This window comes from Oncorhynchus nerka, linkage group LG9a (genome assembly GCF_034236695.1).
Source record: "Oncorhynchus nerka isolate Pitt River linkage group LG9a, Oner_Uvic_2.0, whole genome shotgun sequence".
NCBI lineage: Eukaryota > Metazoa > Chordata > Actinopteri > Salmoniformes > Salmonidae > Oncorhynchus > Oncorhynchus nerka.
The window spans coordinates 63,970,989-63,993,213 of NC_088404.1; the positions used below are offsets into that span (position 1 = coordinate 63,970,989).

General features: G+C 43.4%; 1 protein-coding gene across 1 annotated transcript in view; it reads right to left on the reverse strand.

The window, feature by feature from the left end:
- The window catches only part of LOC115134669 (forkhead box protein P2-like), a 58,174-nt gene that overhangs the window by 4,380 nt on the left and 31,569 nt on the right, over positions 1–22,225 (reverse strand). The window contains exons 6-9 of the mRNA XM_065022164.1: positions 14,916–15,120; positions 11,181–11,285; positions 11,003–11,090; positions 10,725–10,808 (exon numbers count right to left, since the gene is read on the reverse strand). Coding sequence (XP_064878236.1) covers positions 10,725–10,808; positions 11,003–11,090; positions 11,181–11,285; positions 14,916–15,120 — 482 coding nt within the window. The remainder of the gene's footprint in view (positions 1–10,724; positions 10,809–11,002; positions 11,091–11,180; positions 11,286–14,915; positions 15,121–22,225) is intronic.

Here is a 22,225-nt window from a genome sequence, read left to right on the forward strand (position 1 = left end):
GAAACAAAGTTTAGGTTTAGATTTTCACATATTCCTTTCTTTACAAATTGAACGAAAATCAATCGTGCATGATATATGGACCTTTTTAGGATATGAAAAATTTTTTTAAATCTAAAACGACACTTCATGTTATCTCTGGGACCCTTTGGACGATAAATCAGAGCAAGATTTCAGAATGTAAGTACACATTTCACCTTCAGCGGTAAATTTATCAAAACTATCGCAGGGAAAAAAGTGTTTTGTTGTTAGGAACTCTCCTTAAACAATAGCATGGCAGAGGTTTCCACTGTCTGTACTGGGGAACGGCCCAACTACATCCACTCCCACCCTCTCCATGGGAGGCCCCACTGGGAATTGTTGGAGCTGAGCATGAGAGCGGCCTGGGGGGCCCTTTCTCGTTGTGCAGTTGTCACAGCGACGACAAAAGTCCTTCACATCCCTCTTGTGCTGCCCCCAGTAAAAGCCCTGATTGAGGCGGCGGAATGTTTTTGTGACCCCAAAGTGTCCAGTCCCCACCCTCACATGAGTACTCTGGAGCACAGCCTCCCGCAATGCTTTTGGGATCACCACCTGCCACCTCTCCTCTCCCGTAGCTGACTCTTTCCATGCCCGCTGTAGCACGCCATCAGCCAGCCGCAGTCTCTCAAACTTTGACCACAACCCTTTGGTCGCGAGTGAGAGTGCTGTCACTTCTTCCCATGGTGGCCTCACCTATGCCTCTACCCACTGTAGCACTGGCTGTAGGTCTGTGTCCCGTCCCTGCTGCTGCCCCCATTCAGCCACATCGACAGTCTGCAGCTCACAGCAGACAGGCCCGCTCTCCCGACACACTGTGCCCCTGCCCTGTGCACCACTGCGAAGTCATACGGATGAAGCTCCTCCAACCAGCGTGCCACCTGCCCTTTCTGGCTCTCTGAAAGACATGAGCCACTGGACAGCAGAGTGGTCAGTCCTTACAGTAAAGGGCAGGCCACCCAGGTAGTACTGGAAGTGTCTGACGGAAGCCACAACAGCCAAGAACTCCCGCCGGGTGACACAGTAGCGGCGCTCATGTTTGTCAAATGTTTTTCTGAAGTACGCCACCACTTTCTGGCCCCACCTGGGCCAGCACCCCACCCATACCCACATTGCTTGCGTCTGTGTCCAGGATAAAGGGGGTGGGTGCAAATATAACACATAGACAAATGCATAAGATGTATAGGATAGCTGGACATACCAAGGCCAGAGGGATATACAAAGGAGGGGGTCAGTCAAATGACTAACTGATGACCAATAGACATAGTTCGCATATTTTTGAGCTAAGTGCAGAGCCAAAACATAGGGCTGTAAAATAGAGGAATGTATAGTATTTTTAGTATAGCTGGACACGCTAGAAACTGAGGAGACACATAGTCTGCTGATCTCAGATAATACACAAACAAAAGAATGCATTTAGTTAAGTGCAGGAACAAAGCAAGGGTCTTGTCATCATTATAATCTGATGGAAAGCAGGTATGAGCATTATTGAGCTGAACAAGCAGGATGCACGGATTGGAATGTAAACTCATTTTGCAGCATTGCCAGGGCTCTGGAAAAGCGGTGTGTTCCGCGGACCATCCCGGCTTGCTATACTCTTGTATTAAAAGCCAAATTGATTTCACAAGTTCTGTACTGCGTTGTATTTGATCCGATTCTCTACGACAAGGGCAAGGTGAGGTTAGGTGGGGCGAGCATGGGGGCCTTGATCAGTGCACGTTTGAGGTTGTTGAACGCCTCCTCACACTCCACTGTCCAAGTGAAAGCCTTGTCCTTCGGCAGCAGGCGGTTTAGGGGCTCAGCAACGCTTGAGAAGACCCGTACAAACCTCCTGTTGTATGAGGCCAGGCCCAGGAAGCTCTTCAGCTGTCGCTGGTCGGTGGGGATGGGCCAGTCTCTGACATCCCCCACCTTGTCCTCTATGGTGCTGATCCCCTCCTTCCCCACTCAGTGCCCCAAGAAGGACACCTCTCTCCTCATGAAGTGGCACTTCTCGGGGTGGAGCTTCAGACACTCGGCAGCCACCCTCTCCAGCACCCCCAGGGCAGACTGGAAGGAGCTGCCATGGGCCAGGATGTCGTCGAGGTATACCAGACACTGCTGTCGGGGGATGCCATCCAGCACCCTGTCCATCAAACGCTCAAAAGTAGCTGGAGCGTTGCACAGGCCGAAGCACAGGACCTTGAACTGCCAGTGTCCTCTGTTAGTGGAAAATGCAGTTTTGGCTCTGGCCTCTGGGGAGAGGGGTACCTGCCAGTAGCCACTGCGGAGGTCTAGTGAGGAAAACCAGGAGAACCCCCTAACCAGGTCCAGCGACTCATCGATACGTGCTATGGGGTATGAGTCCTTCCTGGTGACCTCATTCAGCCGCCTGTAGTCCGCACAGAACCTCAGCTTGTCCCCCTTCTTCCGGAACCATGACGACTGGCGCCGCCCAGGGGCTGTCTGAGGGCTCGATGAAGGTAGCCCGCTGCATCTCCAACACAGCCTTGTCTGCCGCCTCCTGGCGTGCCAGCGGGATACGGTGGGGACGCATCTTGATGGGTCGCGCATTACCTGTGTCGATCTCATGCTGCACCAGATGAGTCTGACCCACCTCTTCCTCACTCAGCGCAAAGCTGTCTCTGAATTCAAACAGCAACTGCCACAACCGTTCCTGCTGCTCGGGGTCAAGACCAACACAATTCCTCCCCCATATCTCCCTCACTGCAGACAGTATCCTCTCCTCTCCCATCTGGGGTAGCTGGGCTGGGGGGGGGGTGCGGCCCGGGCTCACAGAGGGCTGTGTCATGGAGGTAGCTGGGGGAATGTAACACACAGCCGTAAGTGACAGGGGAAAAGTCACACACAGATGTGGGGGAGGGGGGCAGTCATGAGTCTCTGCTGCTTTAACTGTTGGAGTAAAGGGTTTGTTGGGATGCATGAATGTGACATTAGGGTGGGCCATGGTGACTGCCGGCCCTCCGTGGAAGCTCAGTGTGCCCCCATTTAGGTCTAACTGGCAGCCTGTGCTCCTAAGAAAGTCCAACCCCAGTATACAAGGGTCCTGCACAGCCGCCACCCACACAGGATGACGCACAGACTTGCCCCCTACTGTCAGAGTCATTAATCCCTTCCCTTTCATGGGTGCCAGCTCACCCCTGACTGTGCGGAGCTGCACAGTTGTGGGCTCACACGGAGTCCAACCTGGCACAATATCTGGCCTCACCAGGGTTACTGTGGACCCAGTGTCCACCAGGGCAGAGCAGGGCACCCCTCCACAGTGACAGGGACATAACAAAAGTCCCCAACACAGGTCTGGCCCACCACAACAACAGGCTCCATCCGCTTGCCCTCGTCTGCTTCTGGGGGATGTGGAGCCTTGCTTCCCCGTCTGTGCCGATGGGCTCCTCCTGAAGAAGATGGTGGTTGGGATAGAAAGCAAGGGGTCCGCACTACCCGGCCTATGAGGACCCCAAGCCGTTTCCCTGAGCTTTGGCAGTCATGGGGCAATCTCGGCGCAGATGGCCTGGCTGGCCACAATCCGAGAAGAACCTGGGACCAGGGCGTGTGTTTTGTGCCGCCTGTAGTGACACAGCACGAATGAGTTCTGCCATTTCAGCCACCCATGCAGGCTTTTCTGGCTCCGGAAAAAAAAGAGAGTAGCATATTTCAACCCTGCAGGCGCAACACAAAACGCAGAAATAAAATATAAATCATAACTTACTTTTGACGAGCTTCTTTTGTTGGCACTCCAATATGTCCCATAAACATCAGAAATGGTCCTTTAGTTTGATGAATTCCGTTGATATATAGCCAAAATGTCCATTTATTTGGCGCGTTTGATCCAGAAAAACACAGCTTCCAATTTGCGCAACGTCACTACAAAATATCTCAAAAGTTACCTGTAAACTTTGCCAAAACATTTCAAACTACTTTTGTACTACAACTTTAGGTATTTTAACCTGTTGAAGCTATGGGGGCGCTATTTCATTATTGGATAAAAAAACGTGCCCGTTTTAAGCGCAATATTTTGTCACAAAAAGATGCTCGACTATGCATATAATTGACAGCTTTGGAAAGAAAACACTCTGACGTTTCCAAAACTGTAAAGATATTATCTGTGAGTGCCCCAGAACTGATGCTACAGGCGAAACCAAGATGAAACTTCAAACAGGAAATGAGCAGGATTTTTGACGCTCTGTTTTTCATTGTTTCCTTATATGGCTGTGAAAGCGCCACGAATGAGCCTGCCCTTTCTATCGTTTCTCCAAGTTGTCTGCAGCATTGTGACGTATTTGTAGGCATATCATTGGAAGCTTGGCCATAAGAGACTACATTTACCACGTGTCCGCCCGGTGTCCTTTGTTGAAATTGTTGCGTAATCTCCAAGCTGCTCGCATTCATCCATGTGATTGAGACAGAGAGGAGACTTCCAGGAATGATATATCATGAAGAGATATGTGAAAAACACCTTGAGGATTGATTCTAAACAACGTTTACCATGTTTCAGTCGATATTATGGAGTTAATGTGGAAGAAAGTTTGGCGTTTGGATGAATGAATTTTCGTTTTTTTTGGTAGCCAAACATGACGCAGAAAACGGACCGATTTCTCCTGCACAAGTAATCTTTCAGGAAAAACTGAACATTTGCTATCTAACTGAGAGTCTCCTCATTGAAAACATCAGAAGTTCTTCAAAGGTAAATGATTTTATTTGAATGGTTTTCTGTTTTTTGTGAAAATGTTGCCTGCTGAATGCTAACACTAAATGCTATGCTAACTATCAATGCTGTTACACAAATGCTTGTTTTGCTATGGTTGAGAAGCATATTTTTTTTAAATCTGAGATGACAGTGTTGTTAACAAAAGGCTAAGCTTGAGAGCTAGCATATTGATTTCATTTCATTTGCGATTTTCATGAATAGTTAACGTTGCGTTATGCTAATGAACTTGAGGCTGTTTTCTACTATTATTATCTACTGTAATGACCTGACTAGATCATAAAGGAACAATTGTCCAGACAGAGGGTTGAGTTTACGAATTGACGGTTTATTAACCCAACTTTACACAGGCTACTGTTTGGCCGTAGCCCACGCCAAATAAACTAAAGATACCCCTCAAGCCAACCATGACCTTCTCTTGTGAAGGCCAGACGTAAGAGAGAGAACAAAGGCTAAACCTGGTCTTAACTTCCAATGCTCCATCCCCCTGCCCAACCCCCCTCCACGCCACTCTGCCAACTGCCAGGATGCCCGGCATCAGAACATTCCAGGCATTCCCGTGATTGGCAGATAGCAGGTTGATTGGCATGTCGGACCCCGCGAACACTGGGTACTGGTAAGTACAACACAGCCACCTACTAGTCTAACACATAACACACTGTCTGTGCGGGTCGCTACACTACTAATAATATGCATATCTTATATTCTGGGGATGAATAAGCAGGAAGTTGAAATTGGGCATGCTATTAATCCAAAAGTGAAAATGCTGCCCCCTATCCCGAAGAAGTTGTTGAGGGAAGGTGATTTTATTTTCTCCTGAGCATGGCATTATTTATATTATAGCATATTGGATGACTGTCATTCAAATTCCATTCACCCAGTGTGTAACATCGATAGGTTTCAACATGATACTCTAATTTTCCCTATACCCATCACGAGGTTGCTACAACCTAGCCTATGAATGAAAGTTTACATTGTAGGTGCACACAGATCGAGATACATTTTTTTGGTGACACATGGACAGACAATATTGACTCAATATTACATTGCACACTCTTGCCTGCATCTAGCTGATCTTGTGTGTAATCGTTAGTCCAACAGTTGCAAACGAGAGTGTTTATTGGACAAATTCCATTTGCATCCGTTTAAGAAATGTTTTTCACCAGAATCAGCGTAATAAATACACCACTGATCATCTGTAAACACAGTTCACTTTTATAGCATAAACGTTGTATTCCTTCTTGCGTCTATGCTCTCTCTCCCCTTTGTTTGTGGACTTCAATGTACAACACATCAGCTGCATGTGACTAGGCAAAAAACCTTTACAAGCCAAACCATATCATAACCGCTACACACAACCTACAAACAGTGCATTCAGAAATTATTCAGACCCCTTGACTTTTTCCACATTGTGATAGGTTACAGACTTATTCTGTAATGGATTTTTTAAAAAAATCCATCCATCTACACACAATGCCCCATAATGAAAGTGGAAACAGGTTTTTTGAAATTTAGAGACATTTATAGAAAAAATAAATACCTTATTTACATAAGTATTAAGACCCTTTGCTCTGAGACACGAAATTGAGCTCAGGTACATCCTGTTTCCGTTGATCATCCTTGAGATGTTTCTACAACTTGATTGGAGTCCACCTGTGTTAAAGGCACACACCTGTCTACATAAGGTTCCATATCTGACAGTGCATGTCAGAGCAAAAACCAATCCATGAGGTCAAAGGAATTGCCCGTAGAGCTCTGAGACAGGATTGTGTCAAGGTACAGATCTGGGGAAGGGTACCAAAAATGAGATAACCAAAGGAGATGGGATAACCATCCAGAAGGACAACCATCTCTGCAACACTCCACCAATCAGGCCTTATGGTAGAGTGGAGAGACGGAAGTCACTCCTCAGTAAAAGGCACATGACAGCCTGCTTGGAGTTTGCCAAAAGGCACCTGAAGGACTCTTAGACCATGAGAAACAGGATTCTCTGGTCTGCTGAAACCAAGATTGCACTCTTTGGCTTGACTGCCCAGTGTCATGTCTGGAGGAAACCTGGCACCATTCCTACAGTGAAGCATGGTTGTAGCAGTGTCATGTTTTTCAGCAGCAGGGACTGGAAGACTAGTCAGGCTCAAGCAAAATATGAACGGAGCAAAGTAGAGAGATCCTTGATGAAAACCTGCTCCAGAGTGCTCAGGACCTCAGATTCAGGCAATGGTTCACCTTTCAAGAGGACAATGACCCTAAGCACACAGCCAAGCCAATACAGAAGTGGCTTAGGGAAAAGTCTCTGAAAGACCTTGAGAGGCCCAGCCAGAGCCCGGACTTGAGCCTGATCGAACATCTCTAGAGAAACCTGAAAATAGCTGTGCAGTGACACTCCCCATCCAACCTGACAAGAGACTCGAGGCTGTAATCGCTGCCGAAGGTGCTTCAACAAAGTACTGAGTAAAGGGTCTGAATACTTATGTAAATGTGATTTTTCAGTTTATTATTTCCAAACATTTCTAAAACTGTTTTTGTTTGTCATTAAGAGGTATTGTGTGTAGATTGATGAGGGGGTGGGGAACAATTTAATTAATTTTAAGTAAGGCCGCCAAGGGTTCTGAATACTTTGAGTGCACTGTAGTTGTCACCATTTTAGCTAAATTAACGTCAAAGTAAACCCGCTACAAACATGCATTAACGTTGCAGTGTATACTCAGTAAGCTGTTTTCTGATCCTTATCTGATCCTTTGATTGGGTGGACAACGTGTCAGTTCATGCAGCAAGAGCTCTGATAGTTTGGCAGACATCCTCCGGAAGTTGTCATAATTACTGTGTAATTCTGTGGAAGGGGGTTAGAACCATGAACCTCATAGGTTTTGTACTGAAGTCAATGTACCCAGAGGACGGAAGCTAGGTGGTCCTCCAGCTACACCATGGTGCTACCCTACAGAGTGCTGTTGAGGCTACTGTGATTACACAACAGTGTGTTTTAACCAATTATTGGGTGACATTAATACATTTAGTATAGTTTTATCTAAAAAGTTTAACTTTTTACCATTTTTAAATAAATTCACTGAGGATGGTCCTCCCCTTCCTCCTCTGAGGAACCTCCACTGATGGGCTTACATTTCAAATTTGGTGTCATTTCGTCCTATGGCTTATGAGAAGAAGTATTAGTATATGTGCATCTACTGGTATAGTGTGGACATCATTGAATGCATCAATGTTATTTTCAAAAGAGCACTTTTTTAGTTACCTTGTTTTGTATGATATCAATGCCAAACTTAACATCGTTCATCATGTCTTTGATTACCATAAAAAGTTTCAAGTTGATAGACCATTATCGATTGGATTAACAAGGGATTTAACGTGACATGTAAAATCAAATTTCCTGATACATCAATAACAGCCATCTCTGAACCAATCCCTTATATTTTTTCAAACTAAGTTAAGAGATCTACCATACCTGTGTTAATTGGACTAATGGATAAGGAAAGTATTTTTTTCAAATGTTTTCCAAAATGTCCAATATGGAGGAAAATGTATCCTCTCGGACCTTATGGCCAAATTGGTTCAGCATGAGTAAAGACACCTACATACAACGTTTCACGTCTCTAGGTCAAATGGGGCAGCGGATATGAGCTTTTAAGTGAGACTGCTTATAACTACACCAGCTATAGGCCAATCAGTGACATTATTTTTGACCAAGATACTCATGGCCTCTACTTTCGCTGTGAAATCCTAATAAAGAAATGTAATGAAGGACACGAATCTCATGAAAAAGCAATACTAATTGAATGTGGGTAACCTATTGAGTCCATTCGAAAACATTCTTGATGGGGTTGGGAGAGGTCAAAAGTCACCTTAGATTTTCATACACACACACACAAGCACCTTTTGCTCAACAATTGCTTACACATCATATCTTTACAATAGCTTCTGTTAGTGTTCTCTAGGCCCACGAACCTGATAAGAGATGTCTGACTCCCCTTATAGGCTGCTGAGAGATTCATAAGAACTACAATGGTTTCCCTCATTCACTCCAGGCCAAAGGGTCAGAACAATTATTGCTTTCATCCCATGCCGCACCTTTTTAAAATCAGATATAACCTCACTTATTATAGATCTGGACTCATATCAACTGAGTGTACAAAACATTAGGAACACCTTCCTATTATTGAGTTACACCCTGTTGTAACTTTAATGTGTTACAGAGTTAATGTTTAAGTTAATTAATTGAGCTGTATCTAAAGATATTTCTATACAGTTATTTACATATGTAATTGTATTGGTTAGTATTGAATTACGCTTTTGACTGCAAGTTCCAGAATACCTTGCGACAGGAATGAGAGAGATAACGCGCCAGTTATGTGCAGGTGCAAAGTTAATTAAGCTGACTTTCCGCTAGCATCTTGTTTGCATTGCTCTGTAGAATCTAAAGTTGTTAATCGTAACGTGAACAAGGATTATTACTAAAAGAAGCGTTCATATCAAACCCGACGTCCCGAGTCAATACTTTGAAGACAGTTAATCTAAAACACCCACTTTTGCCCTCAGAACATTCTCAATTTTTGGGGGCATGGACTCTACAAGGTGTCAAAAGCGTTCCGCAAGGCAGCTGGTCCATGTTGACTCCAATGCTTCCCACAGGTGTCAAGTTGGTTGGATGTCCTTTGGGTGGTGGACTATTCCTGATACACCCTGGAAACTGTTGAGCGAGGTCTGGTCAGCCTGTCATGGAAAGAGCAGGTGTTCTTAATGTGTGGTGTGCTGTCAGGAAAATAACCTCACACTCAACGTCAACAAAATAAAGGAGATGATCGTGGACTTCAGGAAACAGCAGAGGGAGCACCCCCCTATCCACATCGATGGGACAGTAGTGGAGAAGGTGGACAGTTTAAGTTCCTCTGTGTACACATCATGGACAAACTGAAATGGTCCACCCACACGGACAGCGTAGTGAAGAAGGCGCAACAGTGCCTCTTCAACCTCAGGAGGCTGAAGAAATTTGACTTGTCACCAAAAACACACACACTTTTACAGATGCACAATCGAGAGCATCCTGTCAGGCTGTATCTCCGCCTGGTACCGCAACTGCTCCGCCCACAACCGCAAGGCTCTCCAGAGGGTAGTGAGGTCTGCACAACGCATCACCGGGGGCAAACTACCTGCCCTCCAGGACACCTACATCACCCGAAGTCACAGGAAGGCTAAAAAGATCATCAAGGACAACAACCACCCGAGCCACTGCCTGTTCTATCATCCAGAAGGCAAGGTCAGTACAGGTGCATCAAAGCTGGGACAGAGAGACTGAAAAACAGCTTCTATCTCAAGGCCATCAGACTGTTAAACAGAACATCACTACATTGAGTGGCTGCTGCCAACACACTGACTCAAATCTCTAGCCACTTTAAGAATTAAAAAGTGGATGTAATAAATGTATCACTAGTCACTTTAAATAATGCCACTTTATATAATGTTTACATACCCTACATTACTCATCTCAAATGTATATACTGTACTCTATACCATCTACTGCATCTTGCCTATGCCGTTCGGCCATCGCTCATCCATGTATTTATTTGTACATATTCTTATTCATTCCTTTACACTGTGTATGTATAAGGTAGTTGTTGTGAAATTGTTAGATTACTTGTCAGATATTACTGCATGGTCGGAACTAAAAGCACAAGCATTTCGCTACACTCACATTAACATCTGCTAACCATGTGTATGTGACCAATAACATTTTATTTGATTTGATTTGGGACGCATACTATAGCTCGAGCAATATACCAAAGGACTCCAGAAATATAATTTGCCTCATGTGTAGTGTCACCTACACTTACACTTGGATTTCTGTTGGAACTTTTATGGTATGGCATTATTTCTAAAGAACCATACTATTTAGAATCTGTTGTTCACAACTCATCATTCTTCAAAGCACGTTATACATGTTGACTGAATAGGTCATTTTCTGTGAGACACTGTAGGTGTGGTCTGTCTGTATACTTACAGGTTTGGAAGGGGACTGTGGTTGCAAAGTTGGCAGTTGTAAGTGGGCCATCATAGCTTGGAGACGCTCCTGTTCTTTAGAGAGCTGATAGAGGAGAGGCGGATCGAGGAGAAGGAGAGAGTGCAAGAAGAGGAGAGAGAGAGAGAGGGGGGGGGGGGGGAAGAGGTACCAAGGGATGGAGGGAGCAAGAAGAGGTGAAGAAACCCCAAAGTAGTTTGAGCTGAGGTACGCCGTCACCACAGTCTCTCTCTCACACACACACACACACACACACCTACCTGGAGGTCTAACTGCTGCACCACCTGCATCTGGACTCTGCACTGGGCTGTGCTCCTTTCATCCAGCATGTGCTCAATACTTAGGTGCCTGAGAACGCTCACATGAGTTACTGGGGTGATACACACACGCAGAAACTGCTTTATACACTATACATACACTCTCCATAGGAAAACTTACTTGATAAACTGGCTGACGTTTTCACAAACAGTCTCACAGCCCGGCCAAATACACACACCATATCCATAGAGTGAGTGTGTGATTGTTTGATCTACATCCAGCAAGCTGTAGGTAGAGGAGGAAGGTTTAAGGGTTACACATACAGAAGAGCATCACCATCATATTAAAAAAAAAATACAGAAAAAAAAGTGTTATTTTACAGTCTGAGGAACAAAGAGGGAGGGGTTAAAATAAAAATGAAAATCACCTTGCTTTTGATTTTGAACAAGCTGCTACAGTGCTTTACTATAAACTTTACTACAGATTTTGCTGATAAAAAAACCTAAAGCAAAACAACAAACAAACAAAATAAGTTGTCCCAGTGGGACTCTTACTAAAATTGAGAACAAACGACTTGGGGAAGTGAAGCTGTCTATGGCTAACAGTTTAATTGATGTTTAAAAACAGACCGTTTTAAATGTATTTTTTCAGTAGGCTGCACAGAGAAAGTGGTACTACTTTACCCTAAGGCAGGGGTGTCAAAATCAATCAGCGCAAGGGCCAAATTGAAAAAATACAACAAATTTGTTTGCCAGACATGTATTTATTTTTTATTATTGCATACAACTGCTACCCAAACTGGCCATTGTTTAATTTAAAAAAAAATATGGCCCTTTATAATGTCCACTTATGTATATAGGTGTCACGACTTCCACCAAAGTCAGTCCCTCTCCTTGTTCGGGTGGCGTTCGGTGGTCGACGTCACCAGCTTTCTAGCTATCGCCGATCCACTTTTCATTTTCCATTTGTTTTGTCTTTGTTTTCTAAACACCTGGTTTCTATTCCCCAATTACATTTTCATTATTTAACCCTCTGTTTCCTCCATGTTTGTGTGCGTGTTTGTATATAATGTTCAGGTGGTTACTTGTTGGCTGGTATTGTTTGCCGGGTTTGTTATTACGCCCGTTATTTACGAGTGACCGGTATTTTCACACACCTTTAGTATTTGTTTTATACTGGTGCTGTTCGTAGAATAAATTACCTTGTACACCTTGTACACTCATCTCTGCTCATTCCATGCACCATTACAGAGCTGGGAGGTGCTGCAATTAGGGCGACCGGAGGAGGGGCCGATCCATGCACCATCTGTGGCCGCAGAGGGCACATTGCCGGTCGGTGCTGGAGAGGTTCCTCTAGGAGTCGAGGCAGCAGGCAGGGCACTCTCGTGTCACCCCAGGTGAGTCGGCACCAGGCTCACCCAGAGCCCCCTGTTGCTCACGTTTTTGTTTATTAATTTTCCTGAGTTTTCCCCACATTCCCAGCGCTCGTAGATTCAGACGTAGCTGGGAATTTTATTGACAGATCATTTGCCCATAGTTTAGGGATCCCCGTTGTTCCTATGGATATGCCTTTCCCTGTGCACGCCCTAGATAGTCGACCGTTAGGGTCAGGATAATTAGGGAGGCCACCGCTCCACTGGGCATGGTTATGCAGCAGGGTCACAAGGAGAGAATCAGTCTCTTCCTTATTGATTCTCCTGCGTTTCCTGTGATGCTGGGCCTACCCTGGTTGGCCTGTCATGACCCCACTATTTCGTGGCAACAGAGGGCTCTCACAGGTGGTCACACAAGTGCTGGGGGAGGTTTTTAGGGGTTTCCGTTGGTGCTACTACGGTGGAAAGTCCAGACCAGATCTCCACAGTGCGCATCCCCTCTGAATACGCCGATTTGGCTCTCGCCTTCTGTAAAAAGAAGGCGACTCAATTACCACCCCATCGACGGGGGGATTGTGCAATAAATCTCCTGGTAGACGCAGCACTTCCCAGGTGTCATGTGTATCCCCTGTCGCAAGAGGAGACGGCGGCTATGGAAACATATGTTCCGGAATCCCTGGAGCAGGGGTACATTCGGCCCTCCACTTCACCTGCCTCCTCGAGTTTATTTTTTGTTAAAATGAAGGATGGAGGTCTGCGTCCGTGTTTTGACTATCGAGGCATCAACCAAATCACTGTGAGGTACAGTTACCCGCTGCCTCTCATCGCCAGTGCGATCGAGTCAATGTTTTTGCGCTTCTTCACAAAATTGGTGCGTATCCGGGAGGGGGACGAGTGTAAGACGGGATTTAGTACCACCTCAGGGCACTATGAATACCTCGTCATGCCGTACGGGTTGATGAATGCTCCATCAGTCTTCCAGGCATTTGTAGAGGAGATTTTCCGGGACCTGCATGTGCAGGGTGATGTGGTGTATATCGACAACATTCTGATATACTCCGCTACGTGCCGAGCATGTGTCCCTGGTGCTCAAGGTGTTTGGTCGATGCTTTACTTGTTGGCTGGTATTGTTTGCCAGGTTCGTTATTACGCCCGTTATTTACGAGTGACCGGTATTTTCACGCACCTTTAGTATTTGTTTTATACTGGGACTTTTCGTTGAATAAATCACCTTGTACTCTCATCTCTGCTCTCCTGCGCCTGATTCCATTCACCACCAGTTACCCACAGCCTGACAATAGGATGATCATGAAAACTAAATAGTCTAAAAGAAATGTGAGATAATGTCTAGATGCTTTTTATAGTGGAGATCAAGTTTATTAAGTGAGACAGTGGATTGCACAGTCAGATGGAACATAGTAAATATGCATTTTAACATCATAGATTTAGCCTTTGGTTTCTTGTGGAATAGACTTCGGCTGCAATGTGATTTTAACCAATCATTATTCAGTATTAGACCCACCTGTTGTATAAATCATTTTTAACATATTACAATTTTAACATATTTTAATAAAATAATATCAATACTATTTGTCCAGCCTTTGCTGCTATACTTGCATAAAGTGCTGCAACCCTAAAAGTATTTAACTCCAAATAACAAATGTTGCTAGGTTGGTGTAACATTAAGAAAAAAAATTGCACTGCATTGATCACTGGTGTGGTTGACTGCAGCATTTCTGTATGGTGCACTCAAAATGTCTTGTCGTTGACTAGCCAGCCTAGGTTACTGCTCAAATGTTGCTGTAATAGGCCTAGATATTTCTTCGTTGCATGGTGTTTTGTTGCAGGTTTAGTTTTTTGGTTATTCATTATCATGCTTTAAAAACCAAAGCCGGAGTGCAACATTTTAGTAGCCTAGCTAGGACTGTGGCATGTGGACTGCACCACTGCTCGATGTAAACAGGACACGTGAATGCAGCACAATTGATGTTGAATTCACAGATGTGAGCACATCAGGCTGTGATGTCATAAAGTAAATGACTCAACTGTTGACTCATTTATACTCACTTGGGTGTCCTATTGTCCTTTAGTAGTATAGTAATTTAGTCCTTTACTGTTAGTCCTTTACTGTATCTTCTAACTTTTTGACAACCAAGATTATATTTGCTGTAGGCTACTGTTGGAATCGAAATTTGGCATGGACACTTACCCTACAACACCTTTAAACTTCGGTCTGGTAGAAGATTTCGTCAGTGCCATTAGTGATGATATGACACAGTGCACTGGATGGCTGTCATGTGTGTGTGGCAATGCACTGCCATTTGGCGTGCAGCACATCGGCAGTGCTTGCTGTGATTTTTGAGGAGACTATTGCTGGCTATATGGTAAATGGCCAAAATTAATTGACAACCCATATAATTGCGCAGGCCGGAGAGAAATGTGTTATGGGCCGGATTTGGCCAGCTGGCCTATGCTTGACACATGTGCCCTAAGGATTCTAATCCATATACCTTTATTGTAAAGTGTTATGGAGAAGGCTTTACCCTTCTCTTGGGCTGGAACTAAGAGATCGGCCGTTGGTAGGGAAGTTGTGGGTGTTTGACATTGATGCTTTGGCTGTGGTTACGGGTTCAGTTGGGGACAGAGTGATGATACGGTCTGGACAGCTATCCTTTGTGCTTTTATCTTCCATTGTGCTGTTGGTTAGCTCCTTCCATATCTGCTGGAGCTCAATAGTACTCAAGCCAGCTGAAACACATAGACATACATGTACATTATTACCTTGCAACACTGGGGTTAAAGGTTATAGCTTCAGGGAGAGAGTATGTGTAGGTAGGGGTATAGCTTTACTTGAGTCTTTCTGAGCCGTGAAAGTAAGGGCAGATATAAGGGTATGCTTGATGAGCCGTGAAAGAAACTCTGGAAAAAATGTAAATGGGCTGCTTGGTTCATCGAACTCGGGTACCGTGAGTAACCTCCGATATCCACTAAATGACAAATGTGGCTCTAACTTTTGATCGGTCGGAGCTATACACTATTATGACCCCTTTCCTGAAAGCTAGGACTCTCGGGAATATATACTGTTTCCCTCTATAATGCTAGAACAGAGTGGACAGCACCAAATCAGATTGGGGGAAAGAAAACATCATCATTGAAAACAATGATTGTGTTCATTTCTACACAGAAGTTCATAAACAAATGCCGGATGATATTCTGAGGTAATGATTTTTTATTTTGACTACATCAAAAACGCATGCATTACACATCTATAAGATTTTCATGAACATCTAATAACAGGTCCGAAACGTATTATTATAGGTTAATGAAATATATCCATAGCATAGTGCATTCATGTCATGCTATGAAAGACCTCATATTTAGGCATCCTAATAGCTGCATTATTTCAATGATAGTGTAGTGTCATCATAATTGCTGTTCTCAAATGTGTGTTTCTACCATACCAGTCCCTTAATTTGTCCCGTTTTAAATAACTGTCACAATGTGCAAATGCACAATGGAGATAGTGAAAAAACATCACTAACTAAATGCCTCATGAGTTGTAATTACATTTTGTAATGTTTATTGACAAAGTTAAAACAATTGTTGACATTGTGCCAGGGGCTTAGCTAGCTGTAAGAAAATAAACCCCCAAAATGTCAATAGTAGTTAGGAGTCTTTGGTGAAGTCCTCAATCTGGAAAATTGTAAGGAAAAGTTCATATTTTATTAACATTCTGCGTTGTGTCCATATTCTTTTTGATATGTGAGTAATGTTTATAAATGCTTTATGAATGGGAAAATAGATTTTACTTTAGACTAGTATGACCAAGTAATTTGTGATGAGGAGGAGGGCTGGTAATGACTTACGAAAGAGTTTTGATATGATCCTTAACTTTACAATTTGATCTGTAAAATTTGTCCTGAAGATGTAACCTTGTGTGGATCTTCATCCACAATTGACTTCGAGGAGTAGTAGTAGTAGTGGTAAACTGGCCGGTGGGGAAATGGGGCTGGTATCAACATAATAAATAAAAAAACTTTTGAGAACAGCCATAATGATGACGCTACATGAGAGAGTAATAGGATACGGCATGTGTCAAATTTGATTGATTGCTGACCTTATGACATGTACAGAATATGTGCCCCCGCCCCGCCCCCCCTGTTCGTGTGGTCATGTGTTAGAGGGTGTTTGAACTTTTGGGGCCCATGCCCCCCCCCCCCCCCCCTCCACCCCCAGTTTTATCTCACTTATGGTTGTTATCTATGAAGCAGGAATGTCTGGGGCTATAGATAGCGCTGGGGCCTCAGCATTATAAATGTCCAGAACAAGGCTTGCGAAACCCAGAACCGTAAACCCTATTTTTTAAACATGGATTTTGCGATCAGTGGCAAAGCTGTGATGACTGTAGCCTCGGAGGCAGGACCGCGTCTGAAACATCGAGAAAGGGCAAAGTATACAGCCGCAATATACGATGCACCAAAAAAGCGTTTTTAAACGTGTATAGAACCCAGATACCGCCCGCAACGGCTCTGAAAGATGAAGTGTTGATGTCTAACGGACAGCATTGGGGGCATCTGTTTGATTACTTGGCCTGTAGCGTGAAACTCTATACGTTAGCCGAAGGAGAAGAATATACCGACCAGAAATTAGGCGTGACTTATGATGTTGAAGACTGGACGGTTTTCGACAGGTTTTGTGTCCCGAACTGAGCCGTATCACCAAGGGTTACAGCTTGTTCACAGGCTACGAGACCCGTTGGGAAGGTACCCCGGACACCTCAGGAAGAGTATTTCACAGAGTTAAATTACAACGTATAAATGGACGGCCTTGCGGGTGCGTGGAATTTTACGTCAGCACCGCGGAAATCCGAAACCAAAACATCAGGGCTGGCGGTTCGGACAGGGATTTCCGGCATCGAATGCTTATACCCCTTAAAAGCTGGCCTTTAATGGAATTGCAAATGTTGGAGCTGTTGGACTCTCTGTTTGTACAGAGCCAAAAGCGCCAGAGCATTGTACGGATAAAGAAGTGCATAATATATACGAATCCTGAGGATTACGACTCAAAGCAACCCCAAGAAGATACAACGTCAGGAGAGGCAGCCCCCAAAGAAAGCGAGGTAAGCTGTGTTGTTAACCCCGCCCAGATACCCCGAGGGTTGGTTCAAGAATAAAAAGGCTGGTTCTTAAAACCTACAGTTCTTAACCTACGCATTGACCATGGATATTCCTAACGCATACCCGAACTCCGAAACGGCCTGGGCTCCCGACACTAAGGATTGTATGCCTCGCAGCCCTCCATTCTACTCCCCCCTGGCAAGACCCTCGACACCCCCTACCTGTACACAACCTGAGGACGTGTTTGATGGGGTGGTCAGTACTATTTTTGTTGACACAATCAAGGCCTCAGTAGCCGCGCTTTTAGACGTGGTGATTGGAGAATATATACGAGAAAAATGCATCGGTTGTGAGATTAATCACCCCAGCCAGCGAAGGCACCCCTGCCTATACGATCCCCCAAGATACTACTTCTTCAACAATTTTGAGGCGCTGGTGAAAAGACTTTGGTCCCGCCGGTTTATACCATCGCTGGTCAGAGCCCTGGAGGCTATGGGCCTTGTGCCGTCTATCCCCAGAGTTTACGGGGTAACCGAAGCATTCCTACACGAGCTAAAGGAGGCAATTCACATACACCAGAAACTCAAAGAAATCCGACACACCCTGGTGGAGGATAACAAATACAGGGAGGCTGTGGTGTCTGATGTGTTGGCTTTCTGGCTCAATAAACCCCAAGAGCCCGAGTGACATTTTTGTTATTTAGATGTAGAGCAATGGGTAACTATATGTATACGATGTTAGATAGAATAAATACATTTTTTCTTTTGAGAGAACTTACAAGTGTTATGCATCAAATTATTGAAAATAAAGTGAACAATGTCTCGTTCTACAAAACCCCCAATTCCGGGGCTAATGTAGAGCGTGTTTTGAAAATGGACCAAATCATGACTCATGTACGCCATGCTGGCGAGGTTCTACAATGGACACAAATGGTAACCCGGCTTGGTGGTGATTCTGAAGAACTAGAAACAACCTTGTCTAAGATTTTACTTTATTTGTTTGAAACACCCTTTAATTGTACCATGTATCATATTTGTTGTTTATATACTTTTATAGCGGATGTGTCTTTGTAAAGTTTCTTTTAACCGTTAACAAACCTGTTAAGGCTCAAAACCAAATATACAAGGTTTTTTTGATCATGAGACAACATCATCAACCCCGATTAGGGATTGTCTGTATACATAATACCTAATGTTTTCATGAAAATAAAAATCCCAAAAATGAAAATGAATTTTTTGTTGCTGATTTTAAATGGGTTTAACATTATTGAACCTCTTCATAAAGAGGCAAAAGGATCCAAAGCAGATTTTGAAAAACATTTATTATAATCCCTCTAACCGGGGTCTTATGGTGGTAAGGATCCATAATACTGGTAACCCATTACCCGAAGAAACAGGTCACAGGTTAGTATGCTGAAAGTCACTGAGTGGCTATCGAGAACAAGATGTTCCATAATTTTAATTTAGAAAACATTTTCCTAGAAATATATTTTTAGAGATACACACCCATTGTCCCAATTTTGGTGGATCTAATGTGACATGCAGGTTTTACCAGAAGTAAAATCAATGTTTTCGTTCTGATCCATTTTAAGCTCAACAAGAATGTTTTCAAAATATTTTTGCTTAAGAATAAGAGTGTGCGCTGAGGTGACAGGGCATTTTCCATCTATCTTGAAGGAAGGAGTGGCCCACAGCTGTGCAGACCCTTTCGGAAAATAATTTTTATAATACCTTTCAAAATAATGAAAAATCACAATATAGTACATTTTGCTACAGGATCGGATTTGAAAGCTTTATGGTTGAATGCATTTATTGGGACTCCCTGAACAGAGGATTACCACTGGTTTTATCCCGCACAAGCATCTCCTGAGATTTAGATATAGTTCAAGATTTAGTACATCAGGAATATAACAATAGTTATCATAAAAGTATTCAAAGGATGAAACCCTCGAAGTCTCTTAGAAAACTCTTTCAAGTCTTTAAAAATCTGTATGGTGCTGAATAAATTTAGCAGGTTCCGTTAACTTTTGAAAAAAATACATTTTAAATTTATCTTTGATATTATACCAGCTATGAGGGGTATGTAATCTCGCTGAGCCCTACTTCCCAGGCCTCTGATAACTCTTTAGGCTTACAGAAAATTGGTTGTATAATTAGAATTGATTATTACGGGAATATATGTGATGCTTTTTATGAGCAGGAATTCAGAAGGTAACGCTGTGTTCCAAAGACAAGGTGTTTCACCCGAATGAGGAGATTTATCATGCATGGGGGTTAAAAACCCCTGATGGTCCGCTGGAAAAACTTCTCTAAAATTCCAGCTGTTGGTTTTAGAGAAGTTTGTCCAGTGGAGGCATCAGTGGTTTTTAAACCCCCTTTTGCATGATAAAATACATCCTCATTCGGGTGAAACACCTTGTCATTGGAACACAACGGTTACCTTCTGACTTCCCCAGTAAAAAGATCAGCATAAGTTCCCATATATAATCTTTTAAATAATCAGAGTTCTAATTATACAACCAATTTTCCAAAGCCTAAGAGTTATCACTGTAGGCCTGGAAGTATTTTTTATCGAAATTACACCCCTCAAGCTGGTATAATATCAAAGATAAGGACAATTAAATTTAAAATGTATTTTTTTCTTAACGGAACCTGCAAATTTATACAGATTTTTAAAGGTTCTATAGAACCGTCGAAAGGTTTCTCCGAAGTTGAATGAGGGTTTCATCCTTATACTTTTATGATAATATTGTGATGTAATTACTAAATCTTGAACTATATCTAATATCTATGGAGATGTGCGCTGTAAAATAAAGACCAGTGGTCCTTCAGAGTCCTGTTAAAGGATTCAACCACAGAACTTTGAAATAAATTATTCCTTAGCAAAATGTACTATATTGTGCTTTTTCATTTGTTTCTGAAAGGTATTAAAAAATGATTTTCGGAGACATCGGTCTGCACTTTCTTGAGGGCGCTTCCTTAGATGGAAAGATAGGGCAAATGCCCTGTCACCTCAGCGCCGCTCTTATTCTTTAAGACCCGGACAAAAGCTATTTTAGAAAAATATCTATGACCGTTAGCATGATCAGCGAAAACATTCATTTTATCTGCAAGGGCCTGCATGTCAAAGATCCGCCTGAAACTGGGACAATGGGTGTAGACCCAAAAACTCTATTTCTAGGAAAATGTTTTATATTTTATGTAGATAATACATCTAAATTAAAATTAGCCACTCAGTGACTTTAGCATCGCCTAACCTGTGACCTGTTTCTTGTGGATCAAGTGGGTAATGGGTTACCACCATAAGATCGCCCCCATGTATGGTTAGAGGGATTATAATAAATGTTTTTCAAAATCTGCTCTGCCATCCTTCTTGCCTTTATGAGAGGTACAATAATGTTAATGAGCCACTTTAAAATAACAACAAAATTTCATTTTCATTTTTGAGGATTTTTATTTTCATGAAAACATTAGGTATCACCGGATATACAGACAATCCCTAATTCGTTGCAGGATATGATGCCCCCCTTTCTCATGATCAAAAAAACCAGGTATATTTGGTTTAGATTAACAGGTTTGTTAACGCTGAATTTTTACAACAGAAACAGTTATCAAAGATATAAAAGTATATAAACAACAAATATGATACATGGTACAATTAAAGGGTGTTTCAAACAAATAAAGTAAAATCTTAGACAAGGTTGTTTCTAGTTCTTCAGAATCACCACCAAGCCGGGTTACCATTTGTGTCCATTGTAGAACCTCGCCAGCATGGCGTACATGAGTCATGATTTGGTCCATTTTCAAAACACGCTCTACATTAGCCCCGGAATTGGGGGTTTTGTAGAACGAGACATTGTTCACTTTATTTTCAATAATTTGATGCATAACACTTGTAAGTTCTCTCAAAAGAAAAAATGTATTTATTCTATCTAACATCGTATACATATAGTTACCCATTGCTCTACATCTAAATAACAAAAATGTCACTCGGGCTCTTGGGGTTTATTGAGCCAGAAAGCCAACACATCAGACACCACAGCCTCCCTGTATTTGTTATCCTCCACCAGGGTGTGTCGGATTTCTTTGAGTTTCTGGTGTATGTGAATTGCCTCCTTTAGCTCGTGTAGGAATGCTTCGGTTACCCCGTAAACTCTGGGGATAGACGGCACAAGGCCCATAGCCTCCAGGGCTCTGACCAGCGATGGTATAAACCGGCGGGACCAAAGTCTTTTCACCAGCGCCTCAAAATTGTTGAAGAAGTAGTATCTTGGGGGATCGTATAGGCAGGGGTGCCTTCGCTGGCTGGGGTGATTAATCTCACAACCGATGCATTTTTCTCGTATATATTCTCCAATCACCACGTCTAAAAGCGCGGCTACTGAGGCCTTGATTGTGTCAACAAAAATAGTACTGACCACCCCATCAAACACGTCCTCAGGTTGTGTACAGGTAGGGGGGTGTCGAGGGTCTTGCCAGGGGGGGAGTAGAATGGAGGGCTGCGAGGCATACAATCCTTAGTGTCGGGAGCCCAGGCCGTTTCGGAGTTCGGGTATGCGTTAGGAATATCCATGGTCAATGCGTAGGTTAAGAACTGTAGGTTTTAAGAACCAGCCTTTTTATTCTTGAACCAACCCTCGGGGTATCTGGGCGGGGTTAACACAGCTTACCTCTCTTTCTTTGGGGGCTGCCTCTCCTGACGTTGTATCTTCTTGGGGTTGCTTTGAGTCGTAATCC